Source organism: Megascapheus bottae, chromosome 3, assembly GCF_031878675.1.
Source record: "Megascapheus bottae isolate mThoBot1 chromosome 3, mThoBot2.hap1, whole genome shotgun sequence".
NCBI lineage: Eukaryota > Metazoa > Chordata > Mammalia > Rodentia > Geomyidae > Megascapheus > Megascapheus bottae.
In genome coordinates, this window is record NC_143511.1 from 30,133,735 (window position 1) to 30,156,040 (window position 22,306).

Genomic DNA, 22,306 nt, shown 5'->3' on the forward strand with positions numbered 1-22,306 from the left:
AAGTTAGATTCAAGATCAAGTTCAGCTTATTTGTTCATTCTCTGTGAAACTTCAGATAAAACACATCTATCTCTTAGCCAGTGTCAACTGTACAACATGGGAAATGCTAATTGCAGGTGTGGGGCTTGAACGCAGGCACTATCCCTTAACTTTTTACTCAAAGTTAATGCTCTGTTCCTTGAGCCACAGCTCCAATTCTGGCTTTTTGCTGGTTAACCGGAGAAAAGAATCTCTTGGATTTTCCTGCTGGCTTCAAACCACAATCCTCAGATCTCAGCCTCCCAAGTATATAGGATTGTATGTGTGAGCCACTGGATCCCAACACAACTCTCTCTCTCTGTGTCTCTGTCTCTGTCTCTGTCTCTCTCCCTCCCCCTCCCTCTCCTCTCCTCTCCTCTCCTCTCCTCTCCTCTCCTCTCCTCTCCTCTCTCTCTCTCTCTCTCCCTCCCTCCCTCCCTCCCTCCTTCCCTCTCTCTGGTACTGGGGATCGAATCCAGGACGTTGCACTTGTTAGACAAGTGCTTTGCCAATGAGCTACATCCCAGCTGCTCTCTCTCTCTCTCTCTCTTTTTTTTTTAAGAGAAGGAGAAACACAGTGTGAGCAGTGGCTGGTTTCAGGACCAACTTAGTAAGCAGTAGGCTTGGTTTAAGTCCTATTAGTACTCTTTCAGCATTCCTTTTAGAAAACACTGCATTGAGGCACTTACAGTGGCATGCACCAGATGATCTCTTGAGATAAGAAATTCAGCCAGCTCCTAGCAGAGATTTGCAACAGAGCAAAACTTTTATACATAAGGCTATATAATATGACGCTAAATAAAAGGCCCTCTAGGATATAGAAACAAAAGCCATATAATGAATGATTGTTGTCCTTAATGTACTATGTTATCTCTCATCTCTTTTGCTGTCCCTTGGTTATCTCATATTGTTACAGTATCTCACTTTGTTACCTGATATATCGGATATATTTGTATTTGGTTATTTGAAATTGGATAGGGAAGGGGAAAAACAAGATGAGGGGTGGGGATGGGGAGGAGGGAAATGGGGATCAAGACATGTGAAAGGGTATCAATGTATGTGAAGTAATGCACCTTCTATCTGGCAAATATCATATAACCCTTCTATTAATTACAATTAAAAATATATGAAAAAAAAAAGAAATTCAGCCAGCACTGGTGGCTCATACCTATAATCCTAGCTACTCTGGAGGCTGAGATCTGAGGATTGTGGTTCGAAGCCAGCCCAGGCACAAAAGACCATGGGACTCTTATCTCTAGTTAACCACCAGAAAACTGGAAGTGGCTATGTGGCTCAGAGGTAGAGCACTAGCCTTGAGCTGAAGAGCTCAGGGACGGCTCCCAGGCCCAGAGTCCAAGCCCAGGAAACACAGTTAAGACCTTTCAAACAAGTGAACCAAAACTGCTCTGCCATTTTTCAGGCTAGGTGAGGAAAACAGTCAATTACCTGGCCCATCTGTGCGATCCTCCAAGCAAGTGATAGCAGCTCTTGAGGGCCGGGACTTGATTTTCCTTATTCCACATGTAGATGCGCAGAGAGAGGTCCAAGGAAGAGGTGATAACTCGGTTTGCATCCTTAACAGGAAGTGAAGTGAGGTGAAGACACAGAGACCGCTGAGGGCAGAGAGCACGTCACAAGCAGGAGGCACTGTACTCACCAACCACAAGGATGTGATGGATCTCTGGTGGTCGTGGAAGGTGGTCAAATGCCGGCCGTAGATGGTGAAGAGCACCAGCTTAGAGCCGCAGGCCAGCAGGATGACCTGAGAGCCGTGGCTCTGCATGAGGTGGGGAGGCATCATGGTGTCCGGCAAGGGGAAACTGAACATCTGTTGTACTTTAGGGATAAAAACACACAGACTGCTGCTCTGGAACAGGCGTCTACCTCACCTGCGAGGAGGTGACACACGGCAGAGAACGAAGGCTTCACGGCTCAACCCTGCCCCCTGCATTCACTAGATACCAATTCATCAGCTACCAAATGCTGATACGATACTGCACTCAGGCAGGAGTGAGGGTTCAAAACAGCGGGCTGGTGAAGTGACTAGCACAGTACCTGGCAAACAGAACAGGCCATCGCCTACCTTCTTCCCTTTCCCGTCGAAAGATGATATAAGAAATCACCATATTTTATGTATCTATGACATACAAACCCTTAGCTTAATTTTAATTATGTTCTAAAATCTGTGTGCCAGTGATTGTATATACAGAATCCCTTCTTGAATACATGTTTGTTAAACATGACATTTGAAATATGATGTAAAAATCAATGTTAATAAAATCTCTAAAAAAAAAAAAATCACCACATTGGTCAAAACCCCTGAATTCAAACCCAGTGCCCACGAAAAACCAAGAAGAAATTGCTACAACAAAAATTATATGACATCTTCCAAAAACTACTATTGAAGAGACTGTCCTTCATACTGTACAGTACTAATTTATACCAGGAAAAAAAATTACCTCTTGTGAAGAATTCATGTGTTTTCTTGTATCAGACAAGGGGTATTTTACACATCGCATTTCCCTTTTTTTTCTCAGCTGTCAGGAAGCTTAGAGTAAAATTTATGGTCAAATGATGTGAGAACAAATGAATATAAACAAAGGGAAAAATGATAAGGACCGAAGATAAGGCTTGTTAGATAATATGAGGTTTAGGAAATATTGGAGAGTTGTGGATCTTGTTTTCTTACTGGCCTAGGAATGCCTTGAAGACAGTGTTTTAGCTTTCACACATGCACGTTTGCATGCAGTGCTGAGAACTGGGTATTTGAACATACTTGTGACAGTAGGAATGAATGGAGGTACGAAGATCAGTAAGGAGGGGGAGAGTGGAGATGGACAGTATTTACTGCGTGAATCCCGAAAGCACACAGGGTTCTCCAATATTTAGCAAGTACATAAAATCAAAGAACTTCTACACATATTTCCATGAGAGGGAAGAAAAATGGCCCAAAGAAAAAGAAAAGGTGAAGAAAGTGCTCGGGAAGCGACCCACAGAATGCAGCTAGAGTGAGGGCCTTACCCACAGTGGTCACTCTGTCCTTGGACTTCTCCGCCTTTAACTCGAAGGTAGTGACAATCATCTGTGTGCAATCATTATTTCTGTGCATCACAATAAGCCTGGCTGCCTCGACTGGAGCCCAGCAGGCCCTGGAAGCCAGGCTGACAGGGAGCATGGTAGACACTGGAGGTTCATCTTCCAATGGGTCCAGCAGAGACTGAATGTAGAAGACCTGTGGGAACACACCTGCTCGGTCACAGCGTGGGTGAGGGAGGGGCCTCTCAAAGCTCAGAAAACACTCCACCCCAACCTGGCTCGTGCCTCTGGCAAGGCCTGGTTAGGCAGCTGGCTCTGCCCACAAGTCCACATCTGCCCTTTTGACTTTCAGGACAGCCCATGACACTTGCAGGACCTTCTTTCTAGACTGGATGAAGAAAGGCCCAGAGACATTTGGAGGTTCACACCAGCTCCCATTAGGGAACATGCTGGTATGCCAACCCTAGTGAGGTTGGAACAATGGACGAATCACTCAAATGACATTTCTTTTTCTCAGCTGTACCTTCTTTTCCTGTCTCCTATGCTTCCCCTGGTACATGGTAGTCTCAGTGGCCGCCTCAAATAGTGTCTCTGCACCCACTGCTCTTCTCTTCCTACTATCTGGCTATCAGGTCCCTAGGCTCCCAATTCCTTCCTGCTCTGTGACAGCTCACTCTCTGGCTCTCCCATTCCATAGACCAGTGCTAGCTATCTACTTTTTACCATGGTCTGACTTCCTAGTTTAGAATCTGGTACTTGAAAGGTGCTTAGACTCTAGCAAAGAACTGGACACCTCCATGTCTGTGAATGATCAGGACTCTGGGACTCACTGGGTCTGAGGATGGACATGACGCCACTCCTGGTGGCAGTGCAGGTGTACAGCAGAGTTCCACTAGGCCCTTCTCTAGGAGATGCACTTCTCTGTTACACAGGCTCTCCTTCACATCTCTGCCTCACTGTTGTCAGATCACCTCACTAATCTTCAGTATTTCTATCAGGATTTTCCTTTTAAGGCCCCGATAAGTTTAAAAATGATTTCTAGCCGGGTGGTAGGCGCAGTAGCTCATGCCTGTAATCCTAGCTACTCAGGAGGCTGAGATCTGAGGATCAAGGTTCAAAGCCAGCCCAGGCACAAAAGGACCTGAGACTCTTATCTCCAGTTAACCTCTAGAAAACTAGAAAAACAGGAAGTGGGGCTTGGCTCAAGGGTAAGGTGGTAGCCTCGAGCTGAAGAGCTCAGGGACAGTGCCCAGGCCCCATGATCCCCCCCCCCCAAAAAAAAAGCAGAAAACTGACTTCTGCCCACTCCTGCAGGGGGATGACCTCTTCCAGCTCATAGACAGCACATAGGGAGGCAGGAGCAGTGGGAGCAGAGGAGCCCCTGAGCTTCTTTTTTTTTTTTTTTTTTTTTTGCCGGTCCTGGGCTTGAGCTCAGGGCCTGAGCACTGTCCTTGGACTTTCTCAAGGCTAGAGCTCTACCACTTGAGCCTCAGCACCACTTCTGACTTTTTTCTATGTATGTGGTACCGAGGAATCGAACCTGGGTCTTCATGCATGCTAGGCAAGCACTTTAACCACTAGGCCAAACTCCCGGCCCCAACCCCTAAGCTTCTTGCAGAAAGGAGTCTGTGCCAGGAGCAGATACCTATAAGGAGTTTAGAGTGGCTCTCAGGGAGCAACTCCTCCTATCAGTTTCCTACTGCCAAGCTATGGACCTTGATCCTGTGCAAGAAGCAGCTTACAAACACAGCCTCAGGACTCCAACCTTTCCATGTTCCACTGCGCCAGACTCCCTAGGGAAAAAGGGTTCAGTACTGACCTGTGGACCCAGGTCCAAATGCTGTGGGAATATAAACACCCACTGTCCATCAGGTGACCCTGCGAAGCCCAAGGAAGCATGGGGAAATGTGGCCACCTTAGAGACCACCGTCAGCTGAGGCACCATCAGTGTACAGAGGTTTCCTTCAGCACAGACTACCTGCAACAGAAAGAGGCATCAGAACACCAGGTCACAAGAGGTGTCAGGGATCTGCTGGAAATGTGAAGAAGGGGTGCTATTCCCACTCTTTCCCTCCAGGGTGACGGCAAGAAAACCAGCAACAAGTAGAGGTGAAGCCCCATACATCACTTGCATTGGCTTGTCCTGTGGCACCTACGCTGTGCTGCTCTGGCCTGCACTTGCTGGGTCCCATCAAGTTTCAATAATTGATGTTTAGAGTTAGGAATATCTTCTTCAAAGTGGCTTTAGCACCCACAGATGTTTCTTTGTTAAGCACATTCACAGTGGTTTCAAGAGAAAGGCAGACCAGGGTGACCTGGAGAATCCCCAGCAAGCACTGGGACAGCACCCGGGTCCTGAGTTCAAATGCCAGGGCTAGCCCTGCAAAACATAAAAATCTGAGAAGCATACATCCACAGTTTTTGTTCTCTTCCACATTCACCACTCTGAGCATCCCTGGAGTTATTCTATAAAGTTGTTTTTTTTTAATTTTTCTTCTGACCTCAATTTTTTTCTATTCTTTTTCTTTTTGGGTGGTGTACCTGAATTTGAACTTAGGATCTTGTGCCTGTTAGGCAAGCACTCTGCCACTCGGGTCATGCCTCTATACTTTTTTTAACATTAGGGGCTGTTTTTTTTTTTTTTTAGATGTTTCATCTTTTTGTCTGAGCCAGCCTCAGACTGCAATTCTTCTACCTATGCAAGCTGAGATTACAGGCATGAGCCACTACACTCTGCAATCCTTTTGTGTTAACTTTTTAGAGTGATAACAACACACTGAGGACAACTACACAAAACCTATTGCAATATTCATGTCAACAACCAAGAGACATCATGCTACCAGCAACACAAGCTCCCCTTCCCCCTTTCAGTCAACGTGTGATTCCAACATCTATACTCACATATACACTGGCCTCTCGCCACTAATTTTCTTAACCTTGCTTAATGAAGTCTTCTACTCCAGAACTCCTACTGGGTTCTTTGTTCAATCTGTTATTTCATTTGCTACAATTTTAGATTCTCTTCTGGAATGTGTCTTACTGCACAGATATCCCTGCCTGTTTTTGCTGTCCACCCTGCCAGTGACCATTCGCATGTGAATTTGAAGGGTGTTGAGCACTAACTGGAAATAGAAATATGTGAAGCATGGGATTCTGTTCCTTCACTCTTACCAAGTGACCAAGAATTGTGGTGCCTAGCCAACCTGAGTAGGAAAGTCCATGAGACTTATATCTCTAATAAACTATTAAAAAAAAAAAAGCTGAGGGGCTGGGAGTTTGGCCTAGTGGTAGAGTGCTTGCCTAGCATGCACGAATACCCGGGTTCAATTCCTCGGCACCACATACATAGAAAAAAGCTGGAAGTGGTGCTGAGGCTCAATTGGTAGAGCTCTAGCCTTGAGAACGTCCAAGGACAGTGCTCAGGCCCTGAGCCCAAGCCCAAGACTGGCAAAAAAAGAAAAAAAAAAAAAGCTGAAAGTGGAGCTGTGGCTCAACTGGTAGAGCTTTAGCCTTGAGAAAAGAAGCTCAAGGACAGTGCCCAGGCCCTAAGTTAAAGCCTCAGAACTGGCGTGTGCACGCATGCACATACACATGCATGTACATGAACACCAACGTACACACACACACACACACACACAGAAAATAAAACAAAAGTGAAGTCAAAAGAAATATGCAGGTAGAAGAAAGATACTAACACAGACAAGAAAGCAAGGACATGTGACCACAGAAACCTAGGAGTCCGCACAGCTAAATCTCACTAGGAAAGAGAGGGAGAGGCTACAGACAGCAGCTGAAGGACCGTAGGCCGCACTCCAGATGGTGGGCAACAAGGAGCCAGAAAGCTTCCTGTCTGCCATACAGAGGCTCAAGGCTCCATACATCATGTGATCATGTGATCACGGGGCTGGGCCCCAGGCTCTGGCAGTCAACTAGGCCTTGCAGAGGCTCCTGAAAGCCGGGTAACTCACCAGCAGAAAGGGATCCTCAGGACGGTCATAGGCCTCCATGGCAGCACAGGACGTCAGCAAGGAGAAGGAGGCGCCTTCACAGCCAGTCTCCGCTTTCCACACTTTGATCAATCCCTGCGTGTCCACAGTGATGACAAGCTGCTGCTGAGGATAGGTCACCAAATTCACCAAAGGAGCCGGCTGCACAGGGCTGGACCAGATCTCTGTGCCCTAACACAAAAAAGTTAACAGAGCGATCCACTTATAACAGACATATATTATTTTCATGTACTCAATCCGCATATACCAGGCTCCACATGCATACAGGACTGCACAGGGGAAAGGATGTGCCCTATTCTATAATACAACAGGGGGAATGGCAAAACTGGGTGTGGCCCAGGTAGACTTAGGGCAAGAACCTAGCTGGGGCATGAGGAAAGGTCTTCTGAAGACTACATGGTTTTCACCGGGTGCTAAAGAGACAAGGAAGAGGCATTCACAATGGCACGCCCTATCCAGTGTTACCTAGGCCTCCAGTGAAGAAGGAAGCTGCAGACTGGATCCCATGCGCAAGAGTCCAGGCTCTGCACTACCATCTATTGCTTTTGGATATGTATTTTCTCATTTAAGTCTAATGGAAGTCCAGTTTTAATGATAATCTGACCATAGTTTCTGTTGTAGAGTGCAGCTACCCTGCCTAGAACACCTATACCTAATTTGGGATATGCCCCCAGTAGTGCCACCACCAGCTAGATCCAGCAAAGGCTTATCATTTGCCATGGATCAAGTAATAGTAGTAACAAAAGAAGAGACTAGTTAATTTATACAGAACATAAGCTAAGAAATCTAAAATAAAAGAAGTTTCACAATGGTCAAGTGGACATGCTAAAATGAAACTCCCTTGCACAACTAATTGATGCTAAGTTTAAAAAAGGAAAAGAAAAAGAAAAATTCCAAATCAAGGCACAAGCAGGTTCCGTTGTCTGATCAAAGCCTGGCATTCACTTGACTTACTTGCTCATAGCTGGCACTTCACTGTATATTCTGTACCTCCAGACTGCCTTTTTGCTAGTCAATTGGAGATAAAGTCTCAAAAGACTTTCCTGCCTAGACTAGCTTAGAACTTCATATCTTTGAAGCTTCCTAAAGCTTAAACTCAGGGCCTGGGCACTGTCACTGAGCTTCTCTTGCTCAAGGCTAGTGTTCTACCACTTGAGGCATAGCTGTACTTTTAGTATTTTAGTGGTTAATTGGCTTTTCTGCCTAGACTAGCTTTGAACTCCAAACCAGACCTCAACCTTATGGGTAGTTAGGATTATAGATACTCAGTCATCAAGTCTTTTAAGTATCTAAGAACCCAGATGAGAACAGAAACTTCATGATTCATTATCTCCCAATACTGTTTCAACATGTTTAATTTTCAACATGAATCTTGGAAGGCACAAAACAATGAAAGCACAGCATCAACCATACAAACAAAAAAAACCCTAAAAATGGTTTTAACTGCAAGTGTTAACAATGTTTAAAATGTTAACCAGGGTATCTAGGCTCACATATGGGGATGACTAAAACCTCTAATAATCTAGGCAACATGACCCAGCAGGCTAGCACCATGTGAAGAATCAAATGACTGAGAGATCTCAGATCCAAGTCCAGAAGTGCTTGCAAAGAAAGGGTGAGAAATAGCATAGAAGCTGGCATGCCAACGCTGTCCCCACCAGGCAAAGCTGGTATAGTTCAGTTTCCCAAGGCCACAAAACAGAAAGCCAAGAATGTGTCATGAGATACTGGTCACACTCAAATTTCAAACATGGTTCTACTATCTATTTGTTAGCACTATGGTTTGGTGTGGTGACTGAGCCTCTTGTGAATTCCAATTTCTCATCTGTGAAATGGGGCTCCTACTCTGATCCCAGAAGTTTTCCAAGATAAGTAAAGATTACACAGACAAAATGGCATGATGTGACAAGAACGCAGTAAGGGATCAGGCAACTTCAGCATTGCTTTCCTGTCCATGGCCATCTCACCTCATGCAAATCCCAGGCACGCACAGTGCAATCTGCAGACACAGTGCAAACCACAGACTTCTCCCTTCCATCAAAGCAGTAGTCATTGGTGGACACATAAGCCAACTGATCTATCTGTCCTGTGAGAGAACACATGCCATTTGAGAAAAAGGGTTGGCAGGAAAACCATCACTCCGCTTCACACTCAGATACACAATGGTTACTTGCTTACTCGGGCACAGTAAAACAGGAAAGAACTAGGGCTAGAAACAGTTGAAGCTGCTCTCTGCACTGTCACTCTCCAGCAACATGACATTAAACTTCTTAGTTTCTTGGCTTCTGCTTCTGTCTACTCTTCCTCGTGGGGTTATTATGAGGATCTGATGACAACGCAAATGTTTACAGAACTGGCAAAATACTCCTCCTCAAGTAACCCTTTGTAAGTCATTGGTTGAAACTCCAAATCCCATGAGACCTGCCCATGAGAAGAGGGGAGTGGGCACAGCTACTCCATTCCCCACCCTGTACCTGTGTGCCCAGCAATAGCTTTGCAGACAAAGTCCTCAGGCCGCCCAGATTCCACTCGAAACTCCAGCTCAGAACGGGAGAGATAGTACTGCTTCCACGTTTGTCTGCCGGGGACCACTTGAGAGGCTCTGCAGGAGGACCAGCGCCTAAGACACAGCTTCCTGAAAAAACAGACAATGGAAGGCAGGACTTTGGAGCTAGTAGGTCAACTCACTTTGTCTATTTAGGCCTCAGCTTTCTCTCCCGTAAATGGAGATAAAGGGAATGCTGAGTAAGTGTTCAGTACACATCAGGCATGAAGTGCTCTTTTATGTATCCAGTGGAGCTTCTCGATGACCCTATGAGATAGAATCTCACCTCCATTCTACATTTGGAATGAAGAAGTTAAACAACTAGGATTCAAACACCTATGTCTTTCAATGCCACCACTACTATTATAAAATTGACTATATGGGCCAGGAGTTTGGCCTAGTGGTAGAGTGCTTGAAGGCTAGCATGCACTAAGACCCGGGTTTGATTCCTTAGTAGTATATACATAGGGAAAAAAAAAAGCGGAAGTGGTGCTGTGGCTCAAGTGGTAGAATTCTAGCCTTGAGAAAGCCCAAGGACAGTGCTCAGGCCCTGAGTTCAAGCCCTATGACTGCAATGTCCACATCGGTGGAAGGCTTAGTCTGCTTGCTGACTCTCTGGTTTTCTACCACATCTAGCACCTTAACAGTCTGTGGGAAGAAAGAACTTCCAGATTACTTCATTTGTCCCATGTAGCTGCCAACAATGAAAACTCAGATTTCCCTAGCTGTAATCCTAGCTACTCAGGAAGCTGAGTTCTGAGGATCAAGGTTCTAAGCCAGCCTGGGCAGGAAAGTCTGTGAAACTCTTACATCCAATTACCCATCAGAAAACTAGAAATGACACTAGGGCTCAAATGGTAGTGGTGCTTTATGCCTTGAGTACAAAGAGGTTTAGAGACAGCACCCAGGCACTGAGTTCAAGTCCCAAGACAGACAAAAAGCGAATGAATAATGAAAAGAGTGCAGAAAAGAAGGGCGAATGAACAAATGCAATAATGCTATTCAGTAGACTCTATGTGGAAAACGAATATGTAACTTGTGGGCAAGGATGGGAGGGGAAAACTAGGGGAAAGAGAAAGAAGGGATGATAACGTCAAAAAAAAAAATGTATTCATTACCTGACTCATGAAATGGTAATCCCTCTGTACAACACTAAAATAACAATAAAATTATATTTAAAAACAAATTAAACAATAGCTCATAGCTATTAGTTGAGACCTGGAGGATCACTGTTCAAAGCTAGTCCAGGTAGACTAGACTGTCTCCAAATTAATCAACAAAAAGCATGTCTGGGGTGTGGCCCAAGTAGTAGAGTGTCACTTGAGCAAGTGACCCAACCAAGATGGAGGTTGAGTTCAAATTATAGTACCAATAACCATAAAAAAGTAATTTAATCATAATTCAGTTACTGTGTCTTCTGTCACCCAGCTACATTCATATACTGTTTACTTCTGCCTCTGAGTTTTGTAGGCCTACCTTTTATCAAGTATTTCATTCTACTCTTATTCTACAAACAGGACATTCCTACCTGGATCATCCTTTCTCTGCATTCTAGAGAGCCAGAAATGTAGACAGTGAATCACAAATCCTATCCAGTGCCACCATCTCCCTTTCAGGACCACCTATGGCTTCTCACTCACCTCCACAGTTCCTTGGTCCTTGAAACTTCATTCCAGACCTAGAACAAGAAGGGAAAGTATAGTATGGTCAGCGAACAGGTAGTTAGCCTCTCGCTTCCCAAGCCCTGTGGAAGGGACTGAAGATCAAATCACTCAAGAAACCTCACCACGCGAAATCAGGAGACAGATTTGGACATAAAAAAAAATAAAATAACTGGAGGAGATATGTGGTCAGGGCAGAGAAGTTTCAAAGCATGAATATCTGTTCTCTAAGGGAATGGCTGGAGCACTGTAAGGAGAAACAGGTGGGCAAATATGATTTATAAATGTGAAAAAAAGATGGGTGGGGGGGCCAGGAATTTGGGCTAGTGGTAGAGTGCTTGCCTAGCATGCACAAAGACCCAGGTTTGATTCCTTGGTACCACATACATAGAAAAAAGATGGAAGCGGTGGTGAGGCTCAAGTGGTAGTGCTCTAGCCTTGAGAAAGTCCAAGGACAGTGCTCAGGCCCTGAGCTTAAGGCCCAGGACTGGCAAAAAAAAAAAAAAAAAAAAAAAAAGATGGGTGAGTATTTGACCTTAATTAGAAAATCAGGGCCTGGTTGTAAAAGAATAGGAAAAGTAGCTGGCAGATGGTTTAGACCAACTCCCCAAAATCATAATGAACCACAGTCCTCAGATTTCAGCCTCTTGATTAAGGCATGATCCATTAGCACCTACCTGAACATGTTCTTTTCTATTTCTAGTTCAACTGAAATCTTATTTCACAAATAGAAAACTGTAGGTAGGCCTACTGAGTAAGTGCCACCCATCTTTGAGGATCCTTTTGTTAGGGACTGGTCTTCACGAGGAAGGACATCACTAGACAGTCTACTGACCTCATTTTACCTATGAGTAAACTATGACCATGAAAGTTGATGCTATCAGAGATCTGCATTAGAGCAAAACCTTGAAACAAAAGGCCATATAGTATGAAGCTAATTGAAAGGACCTCCAGGATATTGAAACAAAAGCCATATAACGAATGATTGTTGTCCTTAATGTACTATGTTATCTCTCATCTCCTTTGCTGTCCCTTGGGTATCTCATATTGTTATAGTATCTCACTTTGTTATCTGATATATTGAATTTATTTGTATTTGGTTATTTGAAATTTGATAGGGAAGGGGGAAAACCAAGACGGGAGGGGGGGTGGGGGGAGAAGGTAAAGGGTACCAAGACATGTGAAAGGGTATCAATGTATGTGAATTAATGCACCTTCTATATGGCAAATACCATGTAACCCTTTTATTAATTACAATAAAAATATATTAAAAAAAAGAAAGTTGATGCTATCAAAGAATGTAGGGCATCTCTCTTTCAAACTGTGCCCCTAAATTAAACCTAGCTTATTTCTGTGGACACAGATCCTGTGGAACAGGAGCCTGTGCCAAGGATCCTGTTCTATCCTTGTGTATGACAATTGACAAGTACCTTAAGCAAACAGCTGTGTGATATTAAATTCTCTTATCAGTAACTGAGGCAGGTTATGAGCTCCAAGAAGAGAGAAGCACAAGGGAGGGACAGAGCCTTCTTCTTCCTTTGCTGGGGGGTCAGGTGTTTATAATTGGAGCACCAGGGCCTAATGCTAAATTTAGAAAACAGAGCAGACACTGGTAATGACTGATCCCAGAAAGGAAATCAGATCAATCCTACAGTTGCCTTCCCCAGCATTGGCAGCCCACAGAGGGCCATACTACACTGAAGAGGCCTTCCTCTTTTCATTTTTAGTGAGACTGCCTGGAGGGGTTTTGGGGTGTCATGACAGGAAACATATGTTTCCGGTTCTACAGTGTGTACATGCTGGAACTCAAAGCCTGGATACTTATCCCTTAGCTTTTTCACTCAAGGATAGCAGTCTACCACTTACTTTGCATTATACTTTGCACTTTTCCCCTGTTGACTACAGATGAGTCTCAAACTTTCCTGGACCAATCTAGCTTTGAACTATGATCCATAGATCTTGGACTCATGAGTAGCTAGGATTACAGGCATGAACCATTAATACATTACTCAAAATATTTAGAAGATACTTTAAAAGAAGATGAAATTTTATGCCAGGAGTTTAGCCTAGTGGTAGACTGCTTGCCTATCATGCATGAAGACCCAGGTTCAATTCCTTGGTACTACATACATAGAAAAAGCCAGAAATAGTGGTGTGGCTGAAGTGGCAGAGTGCTAGCCTTGAGGAAAAAGCCCAAGGACAGTGTTCAGGCATGAGTTCAAGCCCAGGACCTGTAAAAAAAAAAAAAAAAAAGAAATCTTGCACCATTTCCAGCTTTTTCTATATATGTAGTACTGAGGAATTGAACCCAGGCCTTCATGCATGCTAGGCAAGCACTCTACTAATGGGCCAAATTCCCAGCACTGGAAAAATACTTTAATTGGAGATAAGAGTCTTACAGACTCTAGTGCCTGGTCTGACTTCGAACCTTGACCCTCAGATCTCAGCCTCCGGAATAACTAAGATTACAGGCATGTGCCACCGTGCCCGGCTAAAATACTATTCTTAACAGATAAACAAGTTCAATAAGAACTTCACTTTACTACACTCAAATTCTTTTTTTTTTTGCTAGTCCTGGACACTGTCCTTGAGCCTTCCCAAGGCTAGTGCTCTATCATTTGAGCCGAAGAACCACTTTCGGCTTTTACTGTTCGTGGGGTACTGAGGAATTGAACCCAAGGTTTCATGCATGCTAGGCAAGTACTCGATCACTAGACCACAAATCTCGGCCTCATAGACTTTCTCTTTTTGTTCCTTCATTTTATATGAGGGAAAGATGTACATTTGGAAATGTAATACATTTCTAAATGTAATACATTCCTAAATACATCTTGTTACTGAAACGTATTGAATATGACAAAAAAAAGACAATAGGAAACGTTTCTAGTAAAGACATTAAAAATGGCTTAAATAAAACCACTGTATTGCACCACCATTAAAAGTCAGGAGGAGATGTGGTTCAAGTGGTTGAGCAAAAAAACTCACGGTCAATACCTAGGCCGTATGTTCAAGACCCAGTACCAGTGAGTACACCCACCCACCCCCACACACACACACAAATACAATAAAGTAAAAGCCAGTTACATTACTGATGGTGATGGGGCAGATATAGTCATATAGTTCTTCCCCATGACCAGGTTTCCAGTAACGTGGATTATATTTACTAGGGTCTGACAGCTGGTTACATAGCTCAAGAATGAGGTGATATCTTCCCTAAATATTTGAAATGTCTAGAACCTTTAGCTTTCTTGCCAAGCTGGACACCAAAGAAACAGTCATCACCTGAACCCTTAAGAAAGAAGAGGATTGTACTGGGTTTAAAGATTTTTAAGGGAGGTGGGGGGAAGGGAAATGGGGACCAAGACATGTGAAAGGGTATCAATGCATGTGAATTCATGCACCTTCTATTTGGCAAATATCATGTAACCCTTCTATTAACTACAATAAAAATATATGAAAAAAAAGATTTTTAAGACTGGAAAAACAAATGAAGCTCGGGAGGGAGGCTTTGGCTGTGCGATGTTTTTTTTATTTAATTTGTAAGACTTGAAACAGTGAGAAAAAAACTCCAAAACCCCTTTTGATGGGTCTTCACATTGGGATGCTCGTCATCTTTTTTTGCTGTTGTTAAAGGACATGCTTTTTTAATTCAACCATTCCACAAGTGTTTACAGAGGGGACAGTGACAACTGGTCAACGCCTACAACCGGGTGCTAGACAGCGCTGGAGGCGACAAAATCCCTCTCGCAGAAGGAGTCTAAGAACGATCGAACGCCTTTGGTGCCGAGCCCTGGAGGAGCGGCGCGGCAGCACCAGGCCGGGCACTGCAGGGACGAGAAGCCGCCCTGGGAAGCAGCCCTGGGCCAAGCACCGTGGGGGGGGGGGGGGGGCGCCGCGCCGGCACAGCAAACGCCCGGGAGGCGGAGGACCAGCGACCCCCGAACCCCCGGGCGGACGCCGGGCCCCCAGCGCCTTACCGCGTTCACCTGTGCCGCGCGCAGCAGGTCCGGCGCCTCCAAGAAGGAGAAAACGTGCAGAAGCTCGTCTACTCCCAGCCGGGAGGCCATCCCGTCAACGCCCCGACCTCGCCCGCCGCCACGCTGCCCTCCCCGAACCCCGCCCACTCCGCCGCACTTCCGCCCCGCCCTCCGGGCCTTGCTCCGCCCCTACGCACGGCTAGGGTAAGTCCCGCCCCCTTAGCTGAAATGCTGTAGGAAGGTACTTCCGCCCCCTCACCCGCCACGCCCCATTCAGTCCGGCCCCGCCCCGTCCCACTAGGCCCCGCCCCATCCCACCAGGCCTCGCCCGGGTCTATCTTCTCTCTCCTGTTCAAGTCGGTTCAAAGGACCTTTATCCACCCTAGGCATCATAATCTCTCTTTCCATCACTGTCCCACCCCAATCATTAAGTTCAAGATCAAGTTAAGATCAAGATAAACAGGAGGGTGCCCGGGAGTAGTGGCTCACACCTGTAATCCTAGCTACTCAGAGGTTAGATCTGAGAATCCTGGTTCAAAGCCAGCCCGGGCACAAAAACAATCATGAGACTCTTATCTCCAATTCATCACTAGAAAACGAGAAATGGTGTTGTGACTCAGGGTGGCAGCCTTAAGCTAAACAGCTCAGGGACAGCGCCCAGGCCCAGAGTTCAAGCCCCATGACCAAAAAAAGAGATAAAGATGAGGGCTGGGAATGTGGCTTTGTGGTGGAGTGCTTGCTACCATGCACAAAGACCCGGGTTTGATTCCTCAGTACCACATACATAGAAAGTGGTGCTGATGAAAACCTTGACTTCAAGCCCCAGGACAAGAGATGAGAGGGTAGACGGGAGAGAGAAGGGAGAGGATAATTGTGAAGACCACAGCCCAAGATGAAGTAGTGTCATCTACTCATTCATTCTCAGGCAAAGGGCTCATGGTAGGAGCAGCCAGAGGAACTGAGGGACTATTTGTCCTTTATCATTTTTGTACCAACTTGCTTTCATGATACAGTCCTACAGGGGTCTGGGGAATTTGGTTCGGGTTGGCGCAGGTACTTGAGATTGAGCTTCACATTCAATTCAGTATTCCTTAAAAAGTTTCACTAAGAATTTCTCTTTGAAGGGCTGGAAATGTGGCTTAGTGGTAGAGTGCTTGCCTAGTATTCATGAAGCCCTGGGTTCAATTCCTCAGTATCACATACACAGAAAAAGCTGGAAGTGGTGTTGTGGATCAAGTGGTAGAATGCCAGCCTTGAGAACAAAAGAAGCTCAGGGACAGCACTCAGACCCTGAGTTCAAGCTCCACAACTGACAAAAATTAAAAAATAAATAAATAAATAAAGGATTGCTAAGATGAAGTATGATGCATCCCTAAACCAATATCCTTAATTATGTATAACCTTGTCATGAGTCTTGATATCTAGTAGGCAAGTCATTTCATTCTCTTCTACTTCTTTCTCCTTTGCATTTCCATATACTTTTAGAACCACTTTATCAAGTTACTATGAAATAAGAATAAACAAGCCACATGGGATTGCTCTAAAATTTATTGAATAAACAAATTCTAAGGATGCCAGTTTTCGAATTTGTCCCACTGCCTCTGGCTTACCCTCACCCTGAGAAATGGCTGCTAGCAACAGGCTGGCAAGAGTTGGGTCTGCTGCAGGATCCCTACCCAGACTGCCCATCCCTAGGATGACATTTCTGTCTGTCGCACTTCCAAGTAGACAGGTAAAACACACAGGAAGCCCTTTAGGCAAAAGTAGCCATGCCTAGAGACACCTTCTAGGCAACTCCTAAAATCCTGGAGCCAGGAAAATACCACCTCTGCCTCTTCCCTTGTTAGAAATACAGGAGGAGCAAACACAGGCAGGTCTACTTGGCGCTTTACATGAATTCTAAATACTGAACTAGTGCTCTGTCTTTGGGACCCATGCCAAAGCAAACCTGCCTTTCCAGGTGACTTCGGCCATGATGAGGCCATCCTACTTTCTGCACTCCTCCTAGATGGCACCTACAGGCTAAAGGCTGGACATCACTTTGGCTAGTGTCACCTCTGCCTCCTTGAGACCAGTCCTTGAGGGGACTAACGAGCAAGGTAAGGTGTGGAATGGCCCCAGTGTGACCAGAGAGAAGTCTTAAAAGGATAGGGTCAGGCAGGAGAGGAGTCAGCTGGCATCAGGCAGGCAGGAGCTGGGGTCAAGGTCCTGGGATGAAGGGCCGAATCAGCTCTGGGTTCAACAGCGACTCCTCAAGAGGCCGGTCCACATTGAAGTCATGGACATGGGGGGCTCCTGGATGGGCCGCCTTCGGGGCAGGGCCCCCTGGTCGCTGAGGAATTGGCAGCTCAGATGGATGGGCAGGCAGAGGAGCTGTGAAGAAGTACTGGTGCAGGAGAGCCTGGAAATGGCAAATAAGGAACAAAGAAAGCCATCACCACCTCTACCCGCACTTCCGGCTGACGTACACTCAGCTGACTCAGTAAGTCTTTGCTGGATGCTCACGTGTCTAAAGGACTATTCTACAGGCAGGGGACACAAGGGTGTACGAAACAGACCAAACCCTGCCTTATCAAAAGTACAAGTGGGGCCGGGACTTTGGCCTAGTGGTAGAGTGCTTGCCTAGCATGCATAAAGACCCAGGTTGATTCCTCGGTACCACATGCATAGAAAAAAAAACAAACCCCAGAAGTGGTGCTGAGGCTCAAGTGGTAGAGCTCTAGCCTTGAAAAAGTCCAAGGACAGCACTCAGGCCCTGAGCTCAAGCCCAGGACTGGCCAAAAACAAAAGTACAAGTGGAAGTTAATAAACCAGATAGATGAAAAATACAGAGCATGCCCAATAGTGCTCAGTCCTGTGGGAAAAACAGGTAACAAGGAAGAATGGAGAAGCAGTAGACTTAGAATGTTGAACCTTAGGCTAGGCATCTGCCTGTAATCCTATCTACTCAGGAGGCAGAGATTTGAGGTTTACGGTTTGAAGCCAGCTTAGGCGGGAAAGTCCATGAGTCTCTTATCTCCAATTAACCAGCAAAAAGTCAGAAGCAGAGTTACAACTCAAGTGGCAGAGTGCCAGCCTTGAATGAAAAAGCTAAGGGACAATGTCCATATCCTGAGTTCAAACCCCATAACCAGCACACAGACACACAGACGCATACACACACATACACACACCAAGTGTAGTGAGGGCTACTGGAGAACAGCAAGGTTGAGTTGCAGGAAGCCTGGGAAGAGTGCTCCCTGCCAGGCAGAGAAGCACAGAACCAGGGGAGGATATGGGGCTGGCTAGGGCATGGGGCCAACAGCAGGCAGGGTCAGAAGAAGGATTCTGGCTTTTCCTCTAAGTAAGAAGCCACAGGAGAGCCTTGGTAGGAGGAGGATAACCTGCTCTGTTTAGACAGTCTCTCTATCTGCCAGGTGAATAGATTCAATGGAACAAGGAGAGATGGAGGTTCCGGAAGATGGTCCAGGCCAGGCTGGAAATGTGACTTCATGGTAGAATGCTTGCTTAGCATGCATGAGGCACGCATGGGCTCGATTCCTCAGTACCACACAAGCAGAAAACTAGTAATATTTTTTTAAGAAGCTTATAGACATTGCCCAGAACTCGTGAGTTCAAGCTCCAAAACAACACAATACAAAAACCCCAGCCTCCTGAGCAGCTTGAATAAAATATGTGAGCCACCAGAGTCACCATTATGGGTTCTGAGAGATGACTTGATTGGACTCAAGGTTACTGAATATAAAGCAGGGAGGGTGAGGGAAATCAATGGTGCTGAGGGAAGAGACAGTAACCACAGGCTCTTTCCTTACCTGAGAGGCTGAGATGCGCTGGCGAGGAGGGTAGAGGAGAAACTGGCCCAGCAGGTCCAAGGCCTGAGGAGAGGCATCAGGCAACACCTCCTCCAGTGGTATTGGTGCCTGCTCCTTAAAGGAGATCTTGTTGTAGTCGGGGAGCTCAGTGATCTCCTGGCGAGGAAGAGGGAGGCTGTGAGAGCAACCCTACCCTCAGAGCTCTCAGGGTCTCTATCATTCACTTTCCCACTTCCCATCCACCCCAACCTTCCCGGTGCCCACTATACAAGTGGGAGCTGGGGCAGGGAAGGCAGGACCTGGCCACCAGGAAGGCAGGAGGGAGGAACCTGCTGCTGGGCCACCACAGTGGTCTCTGTCAATCAAGAGAGATTGGGGCCATAAGGGAAAGTGAGAGAAGAGGCCATCACTTCTTATTGGGGACTAGAGCAAATCTGCTTTGATATCTTCCCCTCCAGGGGTCCCGACAAACCGGCCAGATGTGAGGGCTGGGGGTGCCCAAAATACGAAGCACACAGCAAAGCTGTTCAATATCGTTCTCGCCAGGGAAAAGCGGAGACCCGTTTAACAGTTCCCCCATGATGCAGCCCACAGCCCTGTGAAAATAGAACCCCAAGTCACTCTATGAGACACAGACCCACCAAACCAGTTCTAACACCCCACATCAGAGTCAAAGCCCAGATCTTTCAGTCTAAGTGTGTGTATCTTAGGCTCTAGAATACAGAGAAAACCCTAAATGGCTCCAAGATCTCAAAGCCTCACACCTAGAATATGCACTCAGGGACACAGGTCTCTGACTAGCCCAGAAATGTCTCAATCTGGGGTCTGACCCCTGGACATGTCACCCAGGACAGTCCATGCCCTGGGCTTCAAGCCCCTCCCTCCAAGCTCAGAAGCTTCCCTATTGGGATAATTATTCCTCTACCTCCCATCCACCTCAGAAACATCACTATGAAAGCCAAATCCCCGTGGTTCATGCCTGTAATCCTAACTACTAAGGAGGCTGAGATCTGAGGATGGAGATGTGAAGCCAGTCCCAGCAGCAAAGTCTGTAAGACTCTTATTTCCAATTAACCACCAAAAAGCTGGGGACAGAGGTGTGGTTCAATTGGAAGAACACCAGCCTTGAGCAAAAAAAAGCTAAAGGACTGTGTCCAGGCCCTAAGTTCAAGCTCCAGTAACAGCACACAAAAAAAAAAGGAAGGGGGGGGAATCAGTATGTGAAACACCCAAAGTGTAGCACACCACAACCAAGGTGGATTCCTCCATGTCATATATTACCCTTGCTTGTCCCTACGAGACTCACCATAGGTCAACACCCTGGTCATACTGGCGGGCGCCATACAGGAGCTCAGGGGCTCGGTACCACCTGGGGAGAAGAGGCTTGGAGCTCAAAGCCAGGCTACTGGACTGACAAGAAACTGCTTGTCAGTCATGTCTGGACAGAAAGCACTGAAACATCTCCTCCAGAAACATGGTTAGAGGAGATCCAGCCCCCCCCCCCCCCCAGGCTCCCACCTTACCTGGTAGCCACCTGGTGGGTGTAGAGGCGATTGCCATCTGAAGAAAAGACCCGAGCCAGACCAAAGTCAGCTATCTTGAGCTGACCCGAGGCACTGATAAGTAGGTTGGCAGGTTTCAGGTCCTGAGGATACATGAGGAGGCATCAGTCTCTCTGTATTCCCTACAGGAGTGTGTGGTAGGAGGACTTGGCAGACTGACTCTCTTCTAGAGTGTTGCCCCGGGTTGCTTACTTTCTGGCCCTGACCCTCTTGAGCATACTTTCTTCAAGGGTACCCCTGACCTTGGCCCACACTGGGACTGACCCGATGCACGATGTTGTTGGCATGGCAGAAGGCAACACCCTTGAGCAGCATCTGTAGGTAGCTCTTGACTTGCGCTGGGGCCAGTGGTCTCTGAGCATGGCGCACCACCTCTGCCAGATCAGACAGCATGAACTCGAAGGCCAGCACAAAGCCTGCCCCGTGCGGAAACACAGCCTTCAGCTGCACCACCTGAGGGAAGGCTTCCTGTCAGCACCTAGATTCACGTCACCTGACCTCCTCCGCCACCCTCTAACTCTTGGGACAGTTCCTTGACAAGACCACCCAGGAACCAAGAAAGCAACATGGGCCTCATGCTAAGGGTTCACATCAAGAGGTTGTGATCCGAAGATCACAGTCTTCCCTAGCAAGAAGACTCCATGAGATTCTCTCTAATTGACCACCACACACAAAAAAAGGTAAGGACGGTGTCCAAGCCCCGAGTTCAAGCCCAGGAAAGAGGGCTTGAGGGAAGTGGTTATGAGGAAAGAATGCAAGAAAGCAATGTTTCCGAACCTGCGCCCTCCTCACCCCAGTTCAGCCCCTGACTTACATACTGATTGTCCTCCATTTCCTGCAAAGCCTTGATCTCCCGCAAGGCCTGGTTGGGGATACCATCCTCCAGCCTCCTCAGGGCCACTTTCTTGAGGGCAACGATTTCACCAGTCTGTGCACCAAAGAGCACAAACATTGTCCATGCACTCAAGGCTGGGAAAGAGACCGATATTGGGGCGGAGGGGATGGGGGGGGGGGAAGATAGCCATGGAGAAAAAAGAGACACCCCTTCCCTGCTGCCCTTAGTAAGCACGCGTTCAGAGGAGAAGGTATGCGACCATCCCGGGACCGGGAAAAGAAGTCACTGTAAGATGGGAGGTGGAGGGAGAGCACCGAGGCAGACGGGAGGGCGTCAGCAGATCCAAAGACTGTCCTGGGTGGCAGCAGCAGCAGCAGCAGCAGCACAGGGAATAGGGCAGAGGAAAGGCCAGGCCCCGCTCCTCACCTCCACATGCTTGGCCTTGAAGACGATGCCATGCGCGCCCTCCCCGATGCGGCCCAGGATGCAGTACTGGTCCATCAAGCGATGCTCAACCGCAGCAGCGGTCACCTAGCAACGTGGAGACCCGCAGACGCAGGGGCGGGGCCGCGGCGGGTCACGTGACCGGGGAGGACAGTAGTGTGGGGGGGAACCCGGAAGCCAACTCCTCAGGGACCGCCGTTCGCGACTGCACCTCTCCCTAGCGTCCACTGGAGTCACGCTGACAAGTGCATTCGGTTTCACGCCTGGGCAGCAGGCTGTACCCGGAACAATGGCGGCCACGGCGTCCGGGAGCACTGCGACCCGGCGCCACGTGATCAGGACCCGCCCAGGCGTATGGCTCAGAAGGCGGAGCCACGCACTAGGGGGCGTGTCTACGCTGCCACCACGT

General features: G+C 47.0%; 2 protein-coding genes and 1 long non-coding RNA gene across 3 annotated transcripts in view; 1 reads left to right on the forward strand and 2 right to left on the reverse strand.

Annotated features, from left to right (window-relative positions):
- LOC150065159 (uncharacterized) overlaps window positions 1–1,745 on the forward strand; it is a 13,902-nt gene extending 12,157 nt beyond the window's left edge. Inside the window, exon 4 of the long non-coding RNA XR_016534918.1 lies at window positions 1,601–1,745. This is a non-coding gene — a long non-coding RNA (uncharacterized LOC150065159). The remainder of the gene's footprint in view (window positions 1–1,600) is intronic.
- The window catches only part of LOC150065160 (F-box/WD repeat-containing protein 12-like), a 17,828-nt gene extending 2,470 nt beyond the window's left edge, over window positions 1–15,358 (reverse strand). Inside the window, exons 1-9 of the mRNA XM_090329764.1 lie at window positions 15,245–15,358; window positions 11,247–11,284; window positions 9,536–9,696; window positions 9,029–9,147; window positions 7,023–7,232; window positions 4,874–5,032; window positions 3,040–3,250; window positions 1,676–1,854; window positions 1,465–1,592 (exon numbers count right to left, since the gene is read on the reverse strand). Of these exons, the coding sequence (XP_090185890.1) occupies window positions 1,465–1,592; window positions 1,676–1,854; window positions 3,040–3,250; window positions 4,874–5,032; window positions 7,023–7,232; window positions 9,029–9,147; window positions 9,536–9,696; window positions 11,247–11,284; window positions 15,245–15,334 (1,295 nt within the window). The 5' untranslated portion in view covers window positions 15,335–15,358. The remainder of the gene's footprint in view (window positions 1–1,464; window positions 1,593–1,675; window positions 1,855–3,039; window positions 3,251–4,873; window positions 5,033–7,022; window positions 7,233–9,028; window positions 9,148–9,535; window positions 9,697–11,246; window positions 11,285–15,244) is intronic.
- Window positions 15,359–17,444: 2,086 nt separating this feature from the next.
- Window positions 17,445–21,987, reverse strand: LOC150065161 (cyclin-dependent kinase 20-like). Its single transcript, XM_090329317.1, has 8 exons — window positions 21,880–21,987; window positions 21,433–21,546; window positions 20,883–21,071; window positions 20,580–20,701; window positions 20,363–20,425; window positions 19,529–19,652; window positions 19,057–19,212; window positions 17,445–17,645 (listed from the first exon to the last, which is right to left on the reverse strand). Exons 1-8 carry the CDS (start codon window positions 21,952–21,954, stop codon window positions 17,445–17,447), a joined length of 1,044 nt encoding a protein of 347 aa, XP_090185443.1. The 5' UTR covers window positions 21,955–21,987.
- Window positions 21,988–22,306: the final 319 nt, after the last annotated feature.